The sequence below is a fragment of the Gastrolobium bilobum genome, unplaced genomic scaffold (genome assembly GCF_033153095.1).
Source record: "Gastrolobium bilobum isolate Gb01-03AN ecotype WA unplaced genomic scaffold, APGP_CSIRO_Gbil_v1 utg13107, whole genome shotgun sequence".
Taxonomy (NCBI): Eukaryota; Viridiplantae; Streptophyta; class Magnoliopsida; order Fabales; family Fabaceae; genus Gastrolobium; species Gastrolobium bilobum.
The window spans coordinates 66,174-81,269 of record NW_026895812.1 but is presented as its reverse complement, the minus strand read 5'-3'; the positions used below and the strand labels follow the sequence as shown (position 1 = coordinate 81,269).

The following is a 15,096-nucleotide window of genomic DNA, read 5'->3' as shown; positions in this document are numbered from 1 at the left end:
CATTTTTGATGTTGCCAAAGGGGGAGGAGCAATTGCAAATTGAGAAAGAGAATATAAACTAAGGTAAAAAGGGGGGCACAATCATGAAAGGTAAAAACAAGGTAAATATAGATCTAGAACTCCGTTTTTTCAACTATCCACATATTAAGGGGGAGTCTTAGTATCATCTTATCAAAATACATATTACGCTAACCCTTCTTCTCAATTTGAGTTTGTCATCATCAAAAAGGGGAAGATTGTGAAACCAATGCGCTTAAAATGAAGAGTTCACTTATGCAAGAGTTTTGATGATAACAAACAAGCATAGAAGCAACGTTAAAGATAATACAACTCGCAACAATCAAAAGTCCAAGGAAGCAATTCAAACAAGACAACAAGAGCAAATCATTCAACACACAAGATCAAGATTGAAACATGCTCTTGAAAGCTTAGATCTAAATATAAAGGTAATTGATTAATGATGCATAAATGAGCTCAAAGGATATTTAACTCTATGCATGCATTATCCATGTCATCAATCACTTAAAAGCTTTAATTATTATGAAAAAGACCCTTGACATATTTCGTAACCTCAAAACATTCTGTACAAGTCAAGGGAATACATTAAAAGTGATTAGAGACTAAAAGGTATGCTTTACAACTCATAAAACTGCATAATTGATGTTCTGTCAAGAAAGTATTCGAATACTCTCTTGACTGTATTCGAATACTTGTGCTGAGAACAAAGTATTCGAATATCTTAAGAAAAGTATTCGAATACCAGTTGAAGTATTCGAATACCTCACGAATAATATTCGAATACTTACTGGACAGTAAGCAGTACAACGTCTATAAACGGCTAGTTTTGCAAAAATGAGTGTGCAAAGTGTCATGGGGGCTCTCTATGAATAATGATCATTGTTACCCTTGATGGGACATCTTTCAAAATCACAATTCTTGCTTTATTTCACATCATTTTCTTACTTTCCATCATCTTGATCATAAATCATCTTTGAGCTTTATTCTTGTGTCATTGATCAATACCTATAAGCTTCAACTTGTATAATCTGTACTTCAAGAGTACAAATCCTTTTCTAAATACTCTCATTCTTTTCATTTGTGTTGAGGGTAGTGAGACCCTAGTGAAAGAGGTTGCTCATAACCTAAGTAAGTGAGTGGAAGTGTAAAGGTTTCAAGAATCTTTATTCTTGAAGGTTGTAGTGATTTGTCAAGCACCCTTGAAGCTTGATAATTAGTGGAAAGTTGAACGAGCGGTTTCAATCTGGACGTAGGTCACGGTGGTAGTGACCGAACCATGATATATAGTGTTTGCAATCTCTCTAACTCTTTATCTCTTTACATTAGCATTATTTGATTACTTGAACTTATTTATATCTCCACATTACATACTATTTGCTTATATTAATTTCTATTCTCTAAGCTTTGCTTGTGCCAAATTATATTAACTTAAGAAAATTGCTTTCAAGAAAGGAAGTGAGGCATTTTGTGAAAATATTTTTAAAACTCAATTCACCCCCCCTCTTGAGTTTGAGGCCACTTGTCCAACAATTTATGGTTATGGAATTTTTTTTGCGATCCGTGTGCTTTTGCACATACCAATGAAATGCCATTATTCCACCCTCTTTCTTCTATTTGTATTGGGTTTGGATTCTTTTCTATCTTTTTAAATAGCTTGTCCATGTCATTCTTAAGTGGCTATTTAGAATTGTTGTCTTGTGCAATTGTATGGGTTTTAAAAATAATAAATTTATGAGTAAATATCCCTTTTCGTCCCAGGCAATTTTCACGAGGCACATTTTAGTCCCGAACAATAAAAAAGGCTCATTTTAGTCCATAATATTTGAAAAAAGGGCCACGTTTGTCCTTCCGTTAGTTGGCATCTGACGGCCCAACTAACGGAGCACACATGGACCGTTACTTTGCTGAGTCACCATTAAGTATGCCAGCGTGGAAGTAATACGACGTCGTTTTATGTCTTCTTGGAGTTTTGGACAGCTGACCTTAGCATCGAAGGCCCTATTTGGTCCCTGACAAATTTATCGATGCCCTATTTGATCCTTAACACTAAAAAAATGGACATGAACATAGAAGTTGCAAGGCATATTGCAGCAAACCACAAACCTTTCAAACCCAATCCAATGGCCCTCTCCACCTTGAGCAACGTCCATTCCCATCAGCAATTACCACTCCATTATTTACAGCTTCATCCTTCAAGCCCCGAACTTTTATAAGTTATGAAATTAGAATGAAGTTTCTAAAGGAGTTATTATTATTATTTGTAAATACAAGTTTAGGTTTTTGTGCACATATCAAAAGCTATTATTAAGCCCAACAACAATGAATATACAAGCTAAAACAAACGAATTGCATATACAATCTACGGAAATGTTCATGCTTCAAGCTGCATGAGTTTTTTTGCTGAAAATCTAAGATATACACACCCCATCTATCTATCAAATATTTTCCCTATTGCAACTAACTGTTGAGCTCCTTAAATGGCGACCTTATATCAGAAAAGGTTTCAGGTTTCTTTACCCCTGTGGGAGAATGCATTATCATATTCTCTTTTACGAGCAATTCATCATCCTTTTTAAAATTCATTCCTAGATAATCATTCTCTAAAGACTGCACTATGCTTGTGAATATATCCATTAGTTGAGTGTCTGCAGTAGTGCACTCACACATTTTATCACCCAATCCCAGAACAAAACCCAACAAGTTGTCCCTTTCTGATGACAATCTTGTAGCATTTTCAAGCAAATTTCTATTCTCCATCTTGAGGTTTTGAAGCGAAACATCTGAGCCTCTGAGCTTATTCTCCATTTGATCAGTCAACTCCTTTATTTTTAACTGTTTTGCATCCATTTCCGCTTCAATATCCAGTGCAAGGTGTTTTGGTTGGCACCTGTTTTCCTCCTGCAATTTCAGTTTCTGTTCTATACATGGATATAATTATCAAGTTCCACTATCATCAACTTCTTCTCTTCTATTTCAAGTGCAGCTAGAACCTCAGCTGCTGTAATCATATCACAAGCTTCTTGGATATGATTGATTTCAGCCTTTTTCTCAGCAATATGTGAAGAAAAAGGGGTCTAGGAGCTAGTGAACTGTTGTTCGATTGAAGTCACCTGCTGCATGAGTTCATCTATTCTCATGTTTTTTCCCTTTATAAACTGCATAGGATTCTCTTCAAGTTCATTGGTTCTTCCCAAATTGCTTTTTACAATCCCAATACTTTCAAATTCTCTTCTAAATGATTATTGTTCCAGCCAAAGGACCTCTTTGTGGAGCTCATCTAAGATCTTGTCCTTCTCCTCTATGATCTGTAGATATCTCACTTCACCAGTCTCAGAGGACACAGTTGTTTCTTCCCCTCTTACTGGAATAAGTATACTAAATAAGGGCCATTATTTAATAAGTATACTAAATAACTGTAAGAACAAACTAATTAGCCCTGAGCTGCAATAAGGCCATTGGATTGGGTTTGAAAGGTTTGTGGTTTGCTGCAATATGCCTTGCAACTTCTATGTTCATGTCCATTTTTTTAGTGCTAAGGACCAAATAGGGCCTCGATAAATTTGTCAGGGACCAAATAGGGCCTTCGATGCTAAGGTCAGCTGTCTAAAACTCCAAGAAGACATAAAACGACGTCGTATTACTTCCACGCTAGCATACTTAACGGTGACTTAGCAAAGTAACGGTCCACGTGTGCTCCGTTAGTTGGGTCGTCAAATGCCAACTAACAGAAGGACAAACGTGGCACTTTTTTTCAAATATTAGGGACTAAAATGAGCCTTTTTTTATTGTTCGGGACTAAAATGTGCCTTGTGAAAATTGTCAGGGATGAAAAGGGGTATTTACTCTAAATTTATTCATGCTTTTCTTTTTCAAAGGAATTCTAAAGAAGTTTTGAGTAAAAAAATTATTCTGATTAGTTATATGATTTATTATAGGATGCTATATGTATTAAATATAAATTATATTATATATATTAAAAATATTATTTAGTATCAAAACATATCGAAATATGACATTTTTTAGAATTTACGTATCGAAGTGTCGTGTCCCGTGTTGGTGCCGGTCCATCATAGGTGGTGGGGCATGATTGTGGTGGTGAGGGCAATGGCTACAACGATGGTGGCGGTGGCGTGGTAATAACATAGTGACAGTAGCATGGTGGTGGCAATGACGATGACATGGTGATGGTAGTGGTGGTGGTGGTGACGGAAATGGCTGCGGCGATGGTGGTGGCGGTAATAGTGGTTAAGGTGGTAGTTGTGGTGACAGTGGCAGTGATATCGCCGACGTGGTGGTGGTATGACGATAGCGACGACGATGATGGCGGTGGTTATGTCAGGATAGTGGTGATAATGGTGATGATGATAGTGATGAAGAGTGATTGAGAGAAATAAATATTTATCATTTTATGCCCAGAATACTTTCCTTTCTCATTTGCTAGCGTACAACATGTTTCGCGTGGATACATTAAACAAATCAAGATTTGACTCATTTACTATTTTCGACAAGATTGGAATTATTTTTTAAAATACAGCTAATTAACTATGGCACATGTATCTAAAAATAATAATTATTTTTATAATAACAATAACTCGTGGTGCATATTTTGTTTTTCATTTTCTTTTCACAAACCATCTTCGAAGGCGGTTTTGAGCTTCCCTAGCTAGTTTTCTCGTTATAGTAAGGGGTATGATATTGTAATAAATAGTTAGTATTACTATCAATGTTACTACCAATTAATTTCACCGTTAGATTGATTATTTTGATCCAACGGTTATATTTTATTTTCATCTTTGTATATTAATGATTTTCCATATTTAATGTGAAAGCATTAAATATGGGAAATCATAACCATAAAAAGATGAAAATAAATATAAAATATTAAATATGGGGAATCATAACCATACAAAGATAGAAATAAATATAACCATTAGATCCATATAATCGATCTAACGGAAATTGATTGGTAGTAACACTAATTGGTTGTTACAATATCCTTCCTCTTATATTAAAGGGTTAATATTTCTTATATTATATAAGATAATTTTAGTTCTTATATTATCAAAAATAAACTAGCTTGGTTTGGCCTACTTATGACGAGCCTATGATCAGTGTATGTCATGGAATTTTATTCATAAAGTTTTATCTGAGATTAATATCCCAGAGTCTCTAGTGAACCTCATTATGCATTGTATCTCCTCAACTGAATTGGAAATTCTTTGGAATGGTACTAAGGCAGGCAGCATTTCCCTTAGCAGAGGTCTGAGACAAGGAGATCCTATATCTCCCTAAATCTTTGTTCTTTGTATGGAGAAGCTCTCTCACTTAATTGCTGACTCCATTGAGAAAAAAGAATGGAAGCCAATGACAGCTGGTAAAGGTGGGCCTACCATCTCTCATCTCTTGTTTGCGGATGATTTGTTGCTATTTGGAGAAGCTAGCACTGATCAAATAAAGACAATCATGAGATGCCTTGACAAGTTTGGTAATATGTCTGGTCAAAAGGTTAGTTACCTTAAATCAAATATATTTTTTTTTCTAAAAATGTTCCTATAGATGTTGCTAATTCTATTGTGGAGATCAGTGGCTTTGCACATACGAAAAATCTTGGCAGATATTTGGGCTATAGAATGAAGCATGTAGAATCAACAAACTGCACTATGGGGAAATAATGAACAGAGTCAACAATAGGCTTCAAGGCTGGAAAAAACAGTGCCTATCCATGACAGGGAGAGTTACTTTGGCTAAATCAGTCATCTCAGCCATACCCATGTTCCACATGCAAAATAGCCTTCTACCTATAGGCTTATGTGAAGACATCGAAAGGCTGCAAAGGAACTTTATATGGGGAGACTCAGATTCCCAAAGAAGGAACCATGCTTTTGGCTGGGAACAGGGTGGCTTAGGTATCATCAATCTAAGAAAACAGAATGAAGCTTTCCTCCAGAAGTGTGCTTGAAATCTTGTTCAATCTCCATCTCATCTTTGGGTGCAGGTGTTAATTTCTAAATATGGAAGAAAAAAGGATATTATAAAGAAGGTTACTTGCAAACCGTATGATTCTCACCTGTGGAAAAGCTTATGTAGGATCTGACCTGGTATGATTGGTAACACTATATGGCAGATTGGAAATGGGATAAAGATTGATTTTTGGAAGGATAATTGGGCTGGCATCAGCCCCAATCTCCTCTCTATAACACATACTCCTCCTGCAGATGAAGTTGCTGATTACAAGATCAACCGTAGTGTTTTTCTATTTGGGGAGGGATGGAATTCGCAGTACCTGTTGAGCCATTTTGACCATAATGTTGTGAATAAGATCCTTGTCATTCCGCATCCTGAAGGTGAAGCAGGAGATGACATAATTGCTTGGAAAAACTAGAATCCAGGTCAGTCTATTGTCAAACTTGCTTATTGCAACCAGATGAATTCAAATACATCTCCTTCTAATAGCTGTTAGGATCGTATCTAGAGCTGGAAAGGTAAAGAGAGAATTAAAATCCTTATTTGGAAGATGCTCCGTGGAAGAATGCTAACTAAAGATTAAATAGCCAAGTGGAGTTGCTTAAATGCCTTTAGAGATTGCTACAAGGCAAAAAAATGTTTGGCTTCTCCCTCTGTTTCACCCTCTCCCATCAGGTTTTTTTAATTCTAGCTCCTTTATTGAGTGGTTATCTCTTAATTTAAATATGATCAATCGATACTCAAGGGATTGTAGGGACTCATTTTTTACTGTCAGTAATTCTCTGTGGTTATGGAGGAACAAAGAGCTGCATGAAGAGAGTTTCAAGAGACCAGAGGATCCATCTATTACCCTTGCTTCTCTAATAGAGGAAACCAGGTACTGGAAGGATAGCAACAAAAAAGGTTTCCTTAAAACCTCTCTGTCTCCTCCCCCTTCTCTTGGTCTGCTCCAGCTCAAGGATTCCTCAAACTAAATGTTGATGGTGCTATGGTTGGGGATAGGGCTACTTGTGGAGGCCTTATAAGGGACTGCAGTGGTTCTTGGATTGGTGGATTCTCTGTTTTCATTGGTTCCTGCTCCCCTTTGCATGCAGAGCTCTGGGCTATTTTTCATGGTCTAGCCTTTGCCTAGAATCATGGTTGGAAGAAAATTGTTTTGGAATCAGACTCTTTACAAGCTATAAGCATACTTACCAATGCTGGTAATGACACTCGAAAGATCCCTATGGTAGCTAAGATTCGAGTATTCCTTCGGAAGGATTGGACTGTTTTGTTGAATCAGATCCTGAGGAATTGCAACTTATGTTCGGATTGGATTGCGAAGAAGGCAGTGGATGATCCACATGGTCTCAACTCAATCTCGTCCCCTTATAGTGATCTTATCAACCTCTTAGCTGCTGATCTTCTGGACCCTGGACATGGTGCTGGCTGTCCCTAGGAGGCTATGATTTAGTGTTTTGTTTTGATGTTTTTCTGTTTGTAGTTTGTTTCCAGTTCCTTCTTTAGTTTTCTGGTGTTTCTTTTGGGGCTATGCCCCTTTCTGTTACCAAAAAAGAAGAAGAAGAAGCACTAAAGTGAAAACAACATCATCTCACCCTCGCTCATAACAAAGTTGTTAGAGTTTATGTAAACTCGTACGGTCCAATAAACTCCACTTGTAATTTGCAACTAAAAATTCCCCTTTGATAGTTAACTTTTAGGGAATAATATTTCTGTATCTGTGACAGAAAAAAAAAATTTATTACAGAAAATAAATCAAGGAGAGAGAAACCCATAAAAAAAGAGAAAACTAATTAGATGATAGATCCACTCTTGATTTACTCTATGTGACATAATTTTTTTTTTCTGGTGCATGCAGAAATGTTATTTCTTAACTTTTATTAGCATTTCCTTATACATTTGTGATTTTGTGTTATGTTTCCACTCAACATCAATCTTACTTCCGAGAGCATTATTTAGAATTAATAACTATGTTGTCTAAGGATCCAAGACCTTGACCCAAAAGCTTCAAACATATTGATATTGGAATTCATATAATCAAAATCGAAATATGGTATATAGAAGACGGCAGGAGAATGAAGAAATTGAAAAACTTATACATATCGATTCCTTTGAGGCCAAAACTAATATTTGGAGTTTGGTTTCATAATGTATTTTGATGTTCTTTTTAACACAATCCTCACATCTTAATACTAAAATTTTCCTAGTGTTAAAATTACAACTTTTTTGTGAGATAAGAAGTGGATTGTGAATAGAAAATAACTGATAGATAATGTAATCCAATTGTCCGTTGCAATCCAAAAATCTAAAAAGCAAATTAAAATGGAAAAACGTTTGTTATTTTAAAACGAATGATACATATTTGTTAGTTTTTAACATTGTCTTTTTTTCCATAATACTCTCTTTTTCTCTCATAATTTTGTGGAGGAGAGAAAATATAAAAGCCCAATAAAATATGAAAAAAATTATTCTACCAACCTTTAAATCAGAATCTTAACTAATATTTTTTATTTCTTTTTTTTTTTAAGATTCTAATCTAACGGTATTTGAAAATAGTAGATAAAATAAGCATAAAAAAAATATGTAGAATAACAGATCGCATAAAATATATATCAAAATACTATCATTTCATTTAAAATGACATTATATACTTTAAAATCACAAATATTTTTCTCAATTAAACTTTAGTTAGAATCAAGAACAATTTTATTTAATTTTAGATATATACTATATCAAATAATCAAATGAAATTACATACTCCAAACTCAATTGACATCAAAACTAATCCTAAACATCTTACATCTAAAATCTCCGATGTCCAAACGCAAATATTTCACGCTGCCATTTATAGGTGACCTCCGGGTTAAAAGGGCTAGCCGAAGATACTCACATATTTAAAGGTCCCATTCTCGTTCTTTTTAATGGGCTGGCCCAAAAAGTTAAATTAATTACATCTTGAATTTTGGTGCTATACATACTACATTAGCAGCAAGCATCGCCGTTACAATCTCAACACTATTGCACACAATTAACCTTAAGATACTTCACCCCTTATGCAAAATTTATTGATATCAATGTAACTGCTCTGAGGTTTCTTTCTTCTTTTCAGTTAGGAATGGTTTGAACATCAACAACACTCCAAGTCCTTCAACAACATTGAGGACAAAGAAGACCAAATGGGTGCCTGCGTTGGAATGTACAACAATGAACTTCCACTAATATAGCTAGCAGAAGAAAACATGTCTCTAACTATATTGACATGGGGAATGCACCCTTTCATGTACCATTTTAACAAAATCACATTATATAAGAAATCTTAGTCATTCATTAATAAATCAATGGTTAGCAATTAACATGATCATTTCCTCTTTTTCATTTTGCGAATTGACGTTAAGATTATAACCGTTGATATGTTAATCCATTCCCATTGATATCTTAGTGTAGCTAATTAATATTTCATTGTCAACTACAACCATCCTATCCACCAGAAGAAGTAAAATTAAAATTAAAATTAAAATGAATACACAGATTAAGAGGGTGTAACAAGAGTTCACATCAATATCAATAATACCTTTATCCTAAACTAGTTGGGGTCTATGGCAGATGAATCAAATAAAAAGTACGAAAAGATAAAGGAAAAAGGATAAAAATTGCATTTTCTTTCTTTACTTCAGTTCAAGATATAAACTCCTTAATGTTATAAAACCGGACTGGCTCGGCTGAGTCGACTCGGAAACTGATGAACTGTTTATATAATTGGTCCGACTTTCATATTTGACCGGCCATGTAATGAAATTGGTGCGACTCAGCCAATTTTTGTAAAAAGTGGTGATCCGGTCGATTTAACACGTAACCCGACCCGATTTATAAAAAAAAAAAAAAACTAGTTTGTTTTTATCAATTAATGCCTTTCTTTTTTTCACTCACACACATGAATGATTTGTTTTTCTTTTGAAATATTTGAGTGATATATTGCTTATTGAGTTACACAGGTTATGTACTTACAACAATAATTATTATCTTGGTCATGTAATATGTAGCGAATTTTGATTTGATTTATAGTTAGAGATGTCGTCTATTGAACCTGAACCACCAGTATCACAAGTATTATATGTTTGATTGATCTTTTGTTAGACAATGATGTATAATTTATTGTTTTACATATTAAAATATTTGGAATTTGTATCATTTCTTTTACAGGTATTTAAGTATATTTATAATTTTTTTAATATAAATTATATATTTACATATATTTATCGGGTCATGCGGTTGAATCCATAACCTAGTACCTCGACCGGTCAATAACCTGGCAATGTTTAATAACATTTTCCTTATGCTGTAAAAGAGGTTAGTCATGGTAAGTTCTTTCCTATTAATGAACACACCATGAGTGAACTTGACAATTAGATTTAGATTTCAAAATTCAGCATCAGAGATAGAAACCAGCTCAAATAAATAAGTTGAGCATCATACCTGGGAGGAAAGACGCATTTAACCGCTTTTGTGACAAAGCTAATCTGCATTGACCAACAGCAAAATCAGAAAACTAGATTTAATTTTCATTATATCATTAAAGTCAGAAAGTATTGTTGATTAATGTTAAATGCCATACTCCCAGCAGCACAAAATATTTCACTAATGAAACATTTCTCAACTGCAATCAGATCATAAAGTAGAGAAAGTAACCATTAACTGTTACTATAACTGATGATGCTTAAAGTATACAGTTTGGTTTGACAGCAAATTTCAGTGCCAATCCATTTCAGGTTCTTATAATATGTCCTTATCTGGAAACAACCATTCTATATTTTAAAATATTCACATTTTACATAAGCAACTGATCCAATTTGTCAAGCCTACAATAGCTATTTGGCTATTCCTATTGTTAAACTACAAGTCTAATAAAAGTCTTGAACACAGAAGATTTGACCATATCATAAAGGAACTTAGCAGCATGAACTTTCGGACAGAAATGAGTTATGAATATTCTATATGTCAGAAAAAAAGTATAACATCTACAATACACCATTTTTAGGAAGATTTATTTAAAATACTAAGATCCTAATGAGATCCACAATCACATTTTTTTAACAATGACTCATAAGTCAAATAGAAGCTAACGAAATCAAAGGGATACTCACACTGCACCACCTGCAGCTGGTCCAATTACTTTGCATGCTGACATAGCAGTCATACAAATGCCATTAGCTACCCCCCTTTGATGTTGTTCCTGTTTTTCCAAATCAACATACCATGTATGTCACAATTCCATTAAAATAAAAAATCTCAACATTTGTAAGGAAGTAAATGCCAAAGAAACGAGTCAAAAATTTACCACTGCTCTATTTTGCAGAATGAATAAACCAGTTGAAATTATCTCCTATAGAAGAAGTCCAGCAAAAAGAATACAATTAGGCAAGTTTAATGAACATAAACTTTTGCAATAAATCAAGCTGATCTTACAAGGTCCAGTGAAGTCAATTCAATTCATTTACACCCTCAATATCACTCATGATTGGTTATATACATATAGATAGAGGTTCACTTACAGTGGTCAAATTCTTTAGAATGGAAGCACTATATATCACTATGTGCAGTGTGAAGCCTTTCAACATTGTCATGAAAGGGTAGCTTTGCAAGATGGGTATGGATAACACCTACACATGATGCCAGAAAACAAGACATGTTTTAAAATAAACAAAAAACGAAATGCTGAATCACAGTAATTGCCACAGAAAAAGAGAAAGCTAACCCCTGCAATGCGAGCAAGGACAATAGGTCCACAAACATTTTGCACTGATTGGTATAGGCCAAGCTGGAAGATTATAATTGCAAGACCTGACCAGTTGAGAAATCAGTAATTAAGCAGCATATCTATCAAGTAATGCACAAAAAAATAAAAAGTGTATATCATCTGTTTCTATGCAAATCCATGAGAATAAAATTAATAGAGTTCAAGTGTATATATATTATATTATATTAATGTTGAAATTATACAAGGCTCCTCGATTTGCAAGGGTAGAGGGTGAGGGTCGATTGTACACAGCCTTACCCTTGCATGTTGCAATGCAAGGAAGCTGTTTTCAAGACTCAAACCCGTGACTTTCCAGTCATAAGGAGTAACTTTACCCCCTGCTCTAAGGCTCACCCTCATGATATTGTTATTGATGTGAAAGTTTATTATGTACAAGTGCAATCCTTGGAGATTCATAGATGTTAAAGATGTACCTGATATAGCAAGAACATTACCAACATCATCAGTTGTAAAGTTCAAACCACCCAACCTTCGAGGACTCACAGCCCATAATGAGAAAACCTAACAAAAATGTAGAATGGTGTTTCGTTACTTATAGCCAATTAGATGAATATCAATTTGTAGAAAACAAAAAGAAGTCAAAACAGCAACATCTTTAAGCAGGAATAATAATACCTCTGAATAAGCTATATCATGAAGTGCAAAAACACAGTAAACAATGATAGATGACATTAGGGGCCAATTTCTGAGGATGCTTTCATCTTTTTGGATCATATTATCTTTGTCAGCTCCACTTTTTCCACTTTCTAAAGCTTCAGTGTTGTCAGTGGACTCACTATGGTTGTGAAGTGTCTCCTTCAGTAATGCAATTATTTCAAAACATTTAGTTGACAGTGTCATGAACCAAAAACTTTTGGAAAAAGACACGTGAATGGTTTTATTTTATCTCTAACATAAATAGGAAAAAAGGTGCTACGTTCTGATATGTCATCATATTAAGGTCAGAATAGAAGTCACAACTCACAAAATATAAAAAATGCAAAGATATCTACGATTAATGTAATGTACATACTGGAAGCCAGATGCAGGAAATTGCTACAGCAAGTGAAAAAGCTGATATTATAAAGGAGGGCAAGAAGTATGGAAACCTGCAGAGAGATTTATGTTTTGACAAATGAAATTCAGTACAACAAAGCAAAAAAGTAGAAAGAAGGAAAGACAGAATTGAATCATTAAAGTTTTTTTTTTTATAAAATTTAAAAAAAAAAACAAAAAAACAAAAACAAAAATGTACTTACTTATCCCAAAAGGAACCCTTTGGAAATAGATGTGGGTATTTGTCTACTGGCTACAATACAAAATTTCAAAATGTATTAGAGAAAAAAACCACTTCTTGTATTCTTAAAAACGATGGTGTGGTGTGGGCAATCCTTGTATTCTTACCCTTATATATCACAAAGGAATAGTTCCACCACTGCTAGAGACTCGCTCTCTTAACAAAAAGGGCAAAAGAAAAAAAAAGGCAAATCCTAGGACTCCCCGACTTGTAAAAGTAGGGATGATGATAGATTGTATGCAGCCATGCCCTTATATTTTTGAACTCGTGACTTTCCGATCACAAGGAAAAACCTTACAGCTACTCCAAGACTTGCCCTCCACACACACTAAAGGAAAAAATAAATAAAAAATTTACCTGAGCCAAATAACCTCCCAATGCTGGCCCAAAGACTAGACCTACACCCCAAGCAGCAACCACCTGAAATTAGATCACACTTTGAATTATTATGATGAACACGTGCTGCCAAGAAATAATAGTAGTTAAAGGAAAGTGTGGCTTACGGTAGAGAGTCCTAGAGCTTGGTATTCTTCTCGAAAAATTTCAGTAGCATAAGCCTGTTAATACAATAGGGTATGACATACATATATTATAAACCGAGACCCAAGTTCACAAATTTCAACTTTTAATTGTGCCATATTTTAATGGATGAAATGAAACATTAGGTATATATAGTGTGTAAATTGGTAGTACCCTCATTGGTCCAAGCAAACCATTTAAACCTCCAAGAATAAATCTCATAATAACAGCCATCCAAAAACTTGTGCTTAGGCCAAATAATGTGTTGAAAATGACTCTGAAATCAAAGAAGCATCAATGTTGTTATGGAAAAACATGTGATATAACTTGAAAGAAAGCATCAACATTAGTGACATATATACTTACACAGAGATAATCCCTATAATAACAACAGGTTTTCTACCATAGCGATCAGCTATTATTCCCCACAATATAGATGTCAAAGATCTTCCAAGCATAAATGCAGATCCTACAACATTTTCAAAGTCATATGAGGATCAGAAATAAAGAACTTATGATGACTGAACACATCAAAGAACGGATGTACTAAAAAATAATCTTACCCACATAACCAGCATAGGCACTGATATCTTCCTCTCTTTTGGCAATGTTAAAATCCTTTACCTAACAATTAATATTTATTATATGGTTATCTTAAATGTTGCATTATTGAGGATGAATATTATGTTCAGCACTAATTCATCAAAATCAATCGTTAAAACAGAGTTTGATTTATTGACTATTTCATAACAAAATGAGAAAAGAAAAGGAGAAAGAAGAAAGCAATTAGGAATTATAATTGACATATCCAAAAGTTTGCAGTTGTCTACTAAACTTTTTCTACTACACTCAGATATAAGTGAGTGGATTCCATTATATTCCCATTTATGTGTAGATTTTTTTTTTTTTTTTGCAGCAAAAATACAAATATTAAACCTGTATAGCAGTAGTTTTCTATAGTCAAAACCTCTCATCGGTAAGTATGATGGTCAAGGATACTCCAAAAGCCACATAAACAGCTTGAGTTAATAGTTGTGGGAACAGCTTTAAGAAAGGACATTCTTCTTACACAAAACATATTTTTCCTTAAAAAATAAAACCGGATCAAAGATTTAAGGCAGAAGTTTATCCAATTACAGTAAACCAGAAGGATGAAACCATGTAGGGAAATGGAAGGTAACAGTGAACCAAAGTTGGTAAATAAACTCACCATGAAATAAAGGTAAGGCCAGAGAGATGATATAGGCAGAGCTTTACAACACAAAAACAAAAGAGCCATTAGAGATGAAAAAAATAATGTCTCTTTTTAACATGACCACATAATTTAAGAAATTCCAATCATTCATTATTGATAGATCAACTATCAACAATTAAAATAACCACCATTCATATGAAATAGTTATGTTCAAATATAAGACATGAAAGGATTCATTCCAAAAACTCTTGTACAATGCTTACAGCTGCACAACACAATGATCCATATATTGAAGATATTTCGAAAGGT

At 34.3% G+C, this 15,096-nt stretch overlaps 1 protein-coding gene across 1 annotated transcript; it reads right to left on the bottom strand.

Annotated features, from left to right (window-relative positions):
- Positions 1–9,053: 9,053 nt before the first annotated feature.
- LOC133296132 (protein ZINC INDUCED FACILITATOR-LIKE 1-like) lies at positions 9,054–14,843 on the bottom strand. Its single transcript, XM_061495080.1, has 16 exons — positions 14,803–14,843; positions 14,156–14,216; positions 13,959–14,061; positions 13,767–13,869; positions 13,577–13,630; positions 13,431–13,493; positions 13,036–13,085; positions 12,810–12,885; positions 12,413–12,592; positions 12,211–12,298; positions 11,735–11,820; positions 11,532–11,639; positions 11,318–11,362; positions 11,124–11,212; positions 10,456–10,499; positions 9,054–9,166 (listed from the first exon to the last, which is right to left on the bottom strand). The coding sequence occupies exons 1-16, from the start codon at positions 14,803–14,805 to the stop codon at positions 9,054–9,056; spliced, it is 1,266 nt and encodes a 421-aa protein (XP_061351064.1). The 5' UTR covers positions 14,806–14,843.
- Positions 14,844–15,096: the final 253 nt, after the last annotated feature.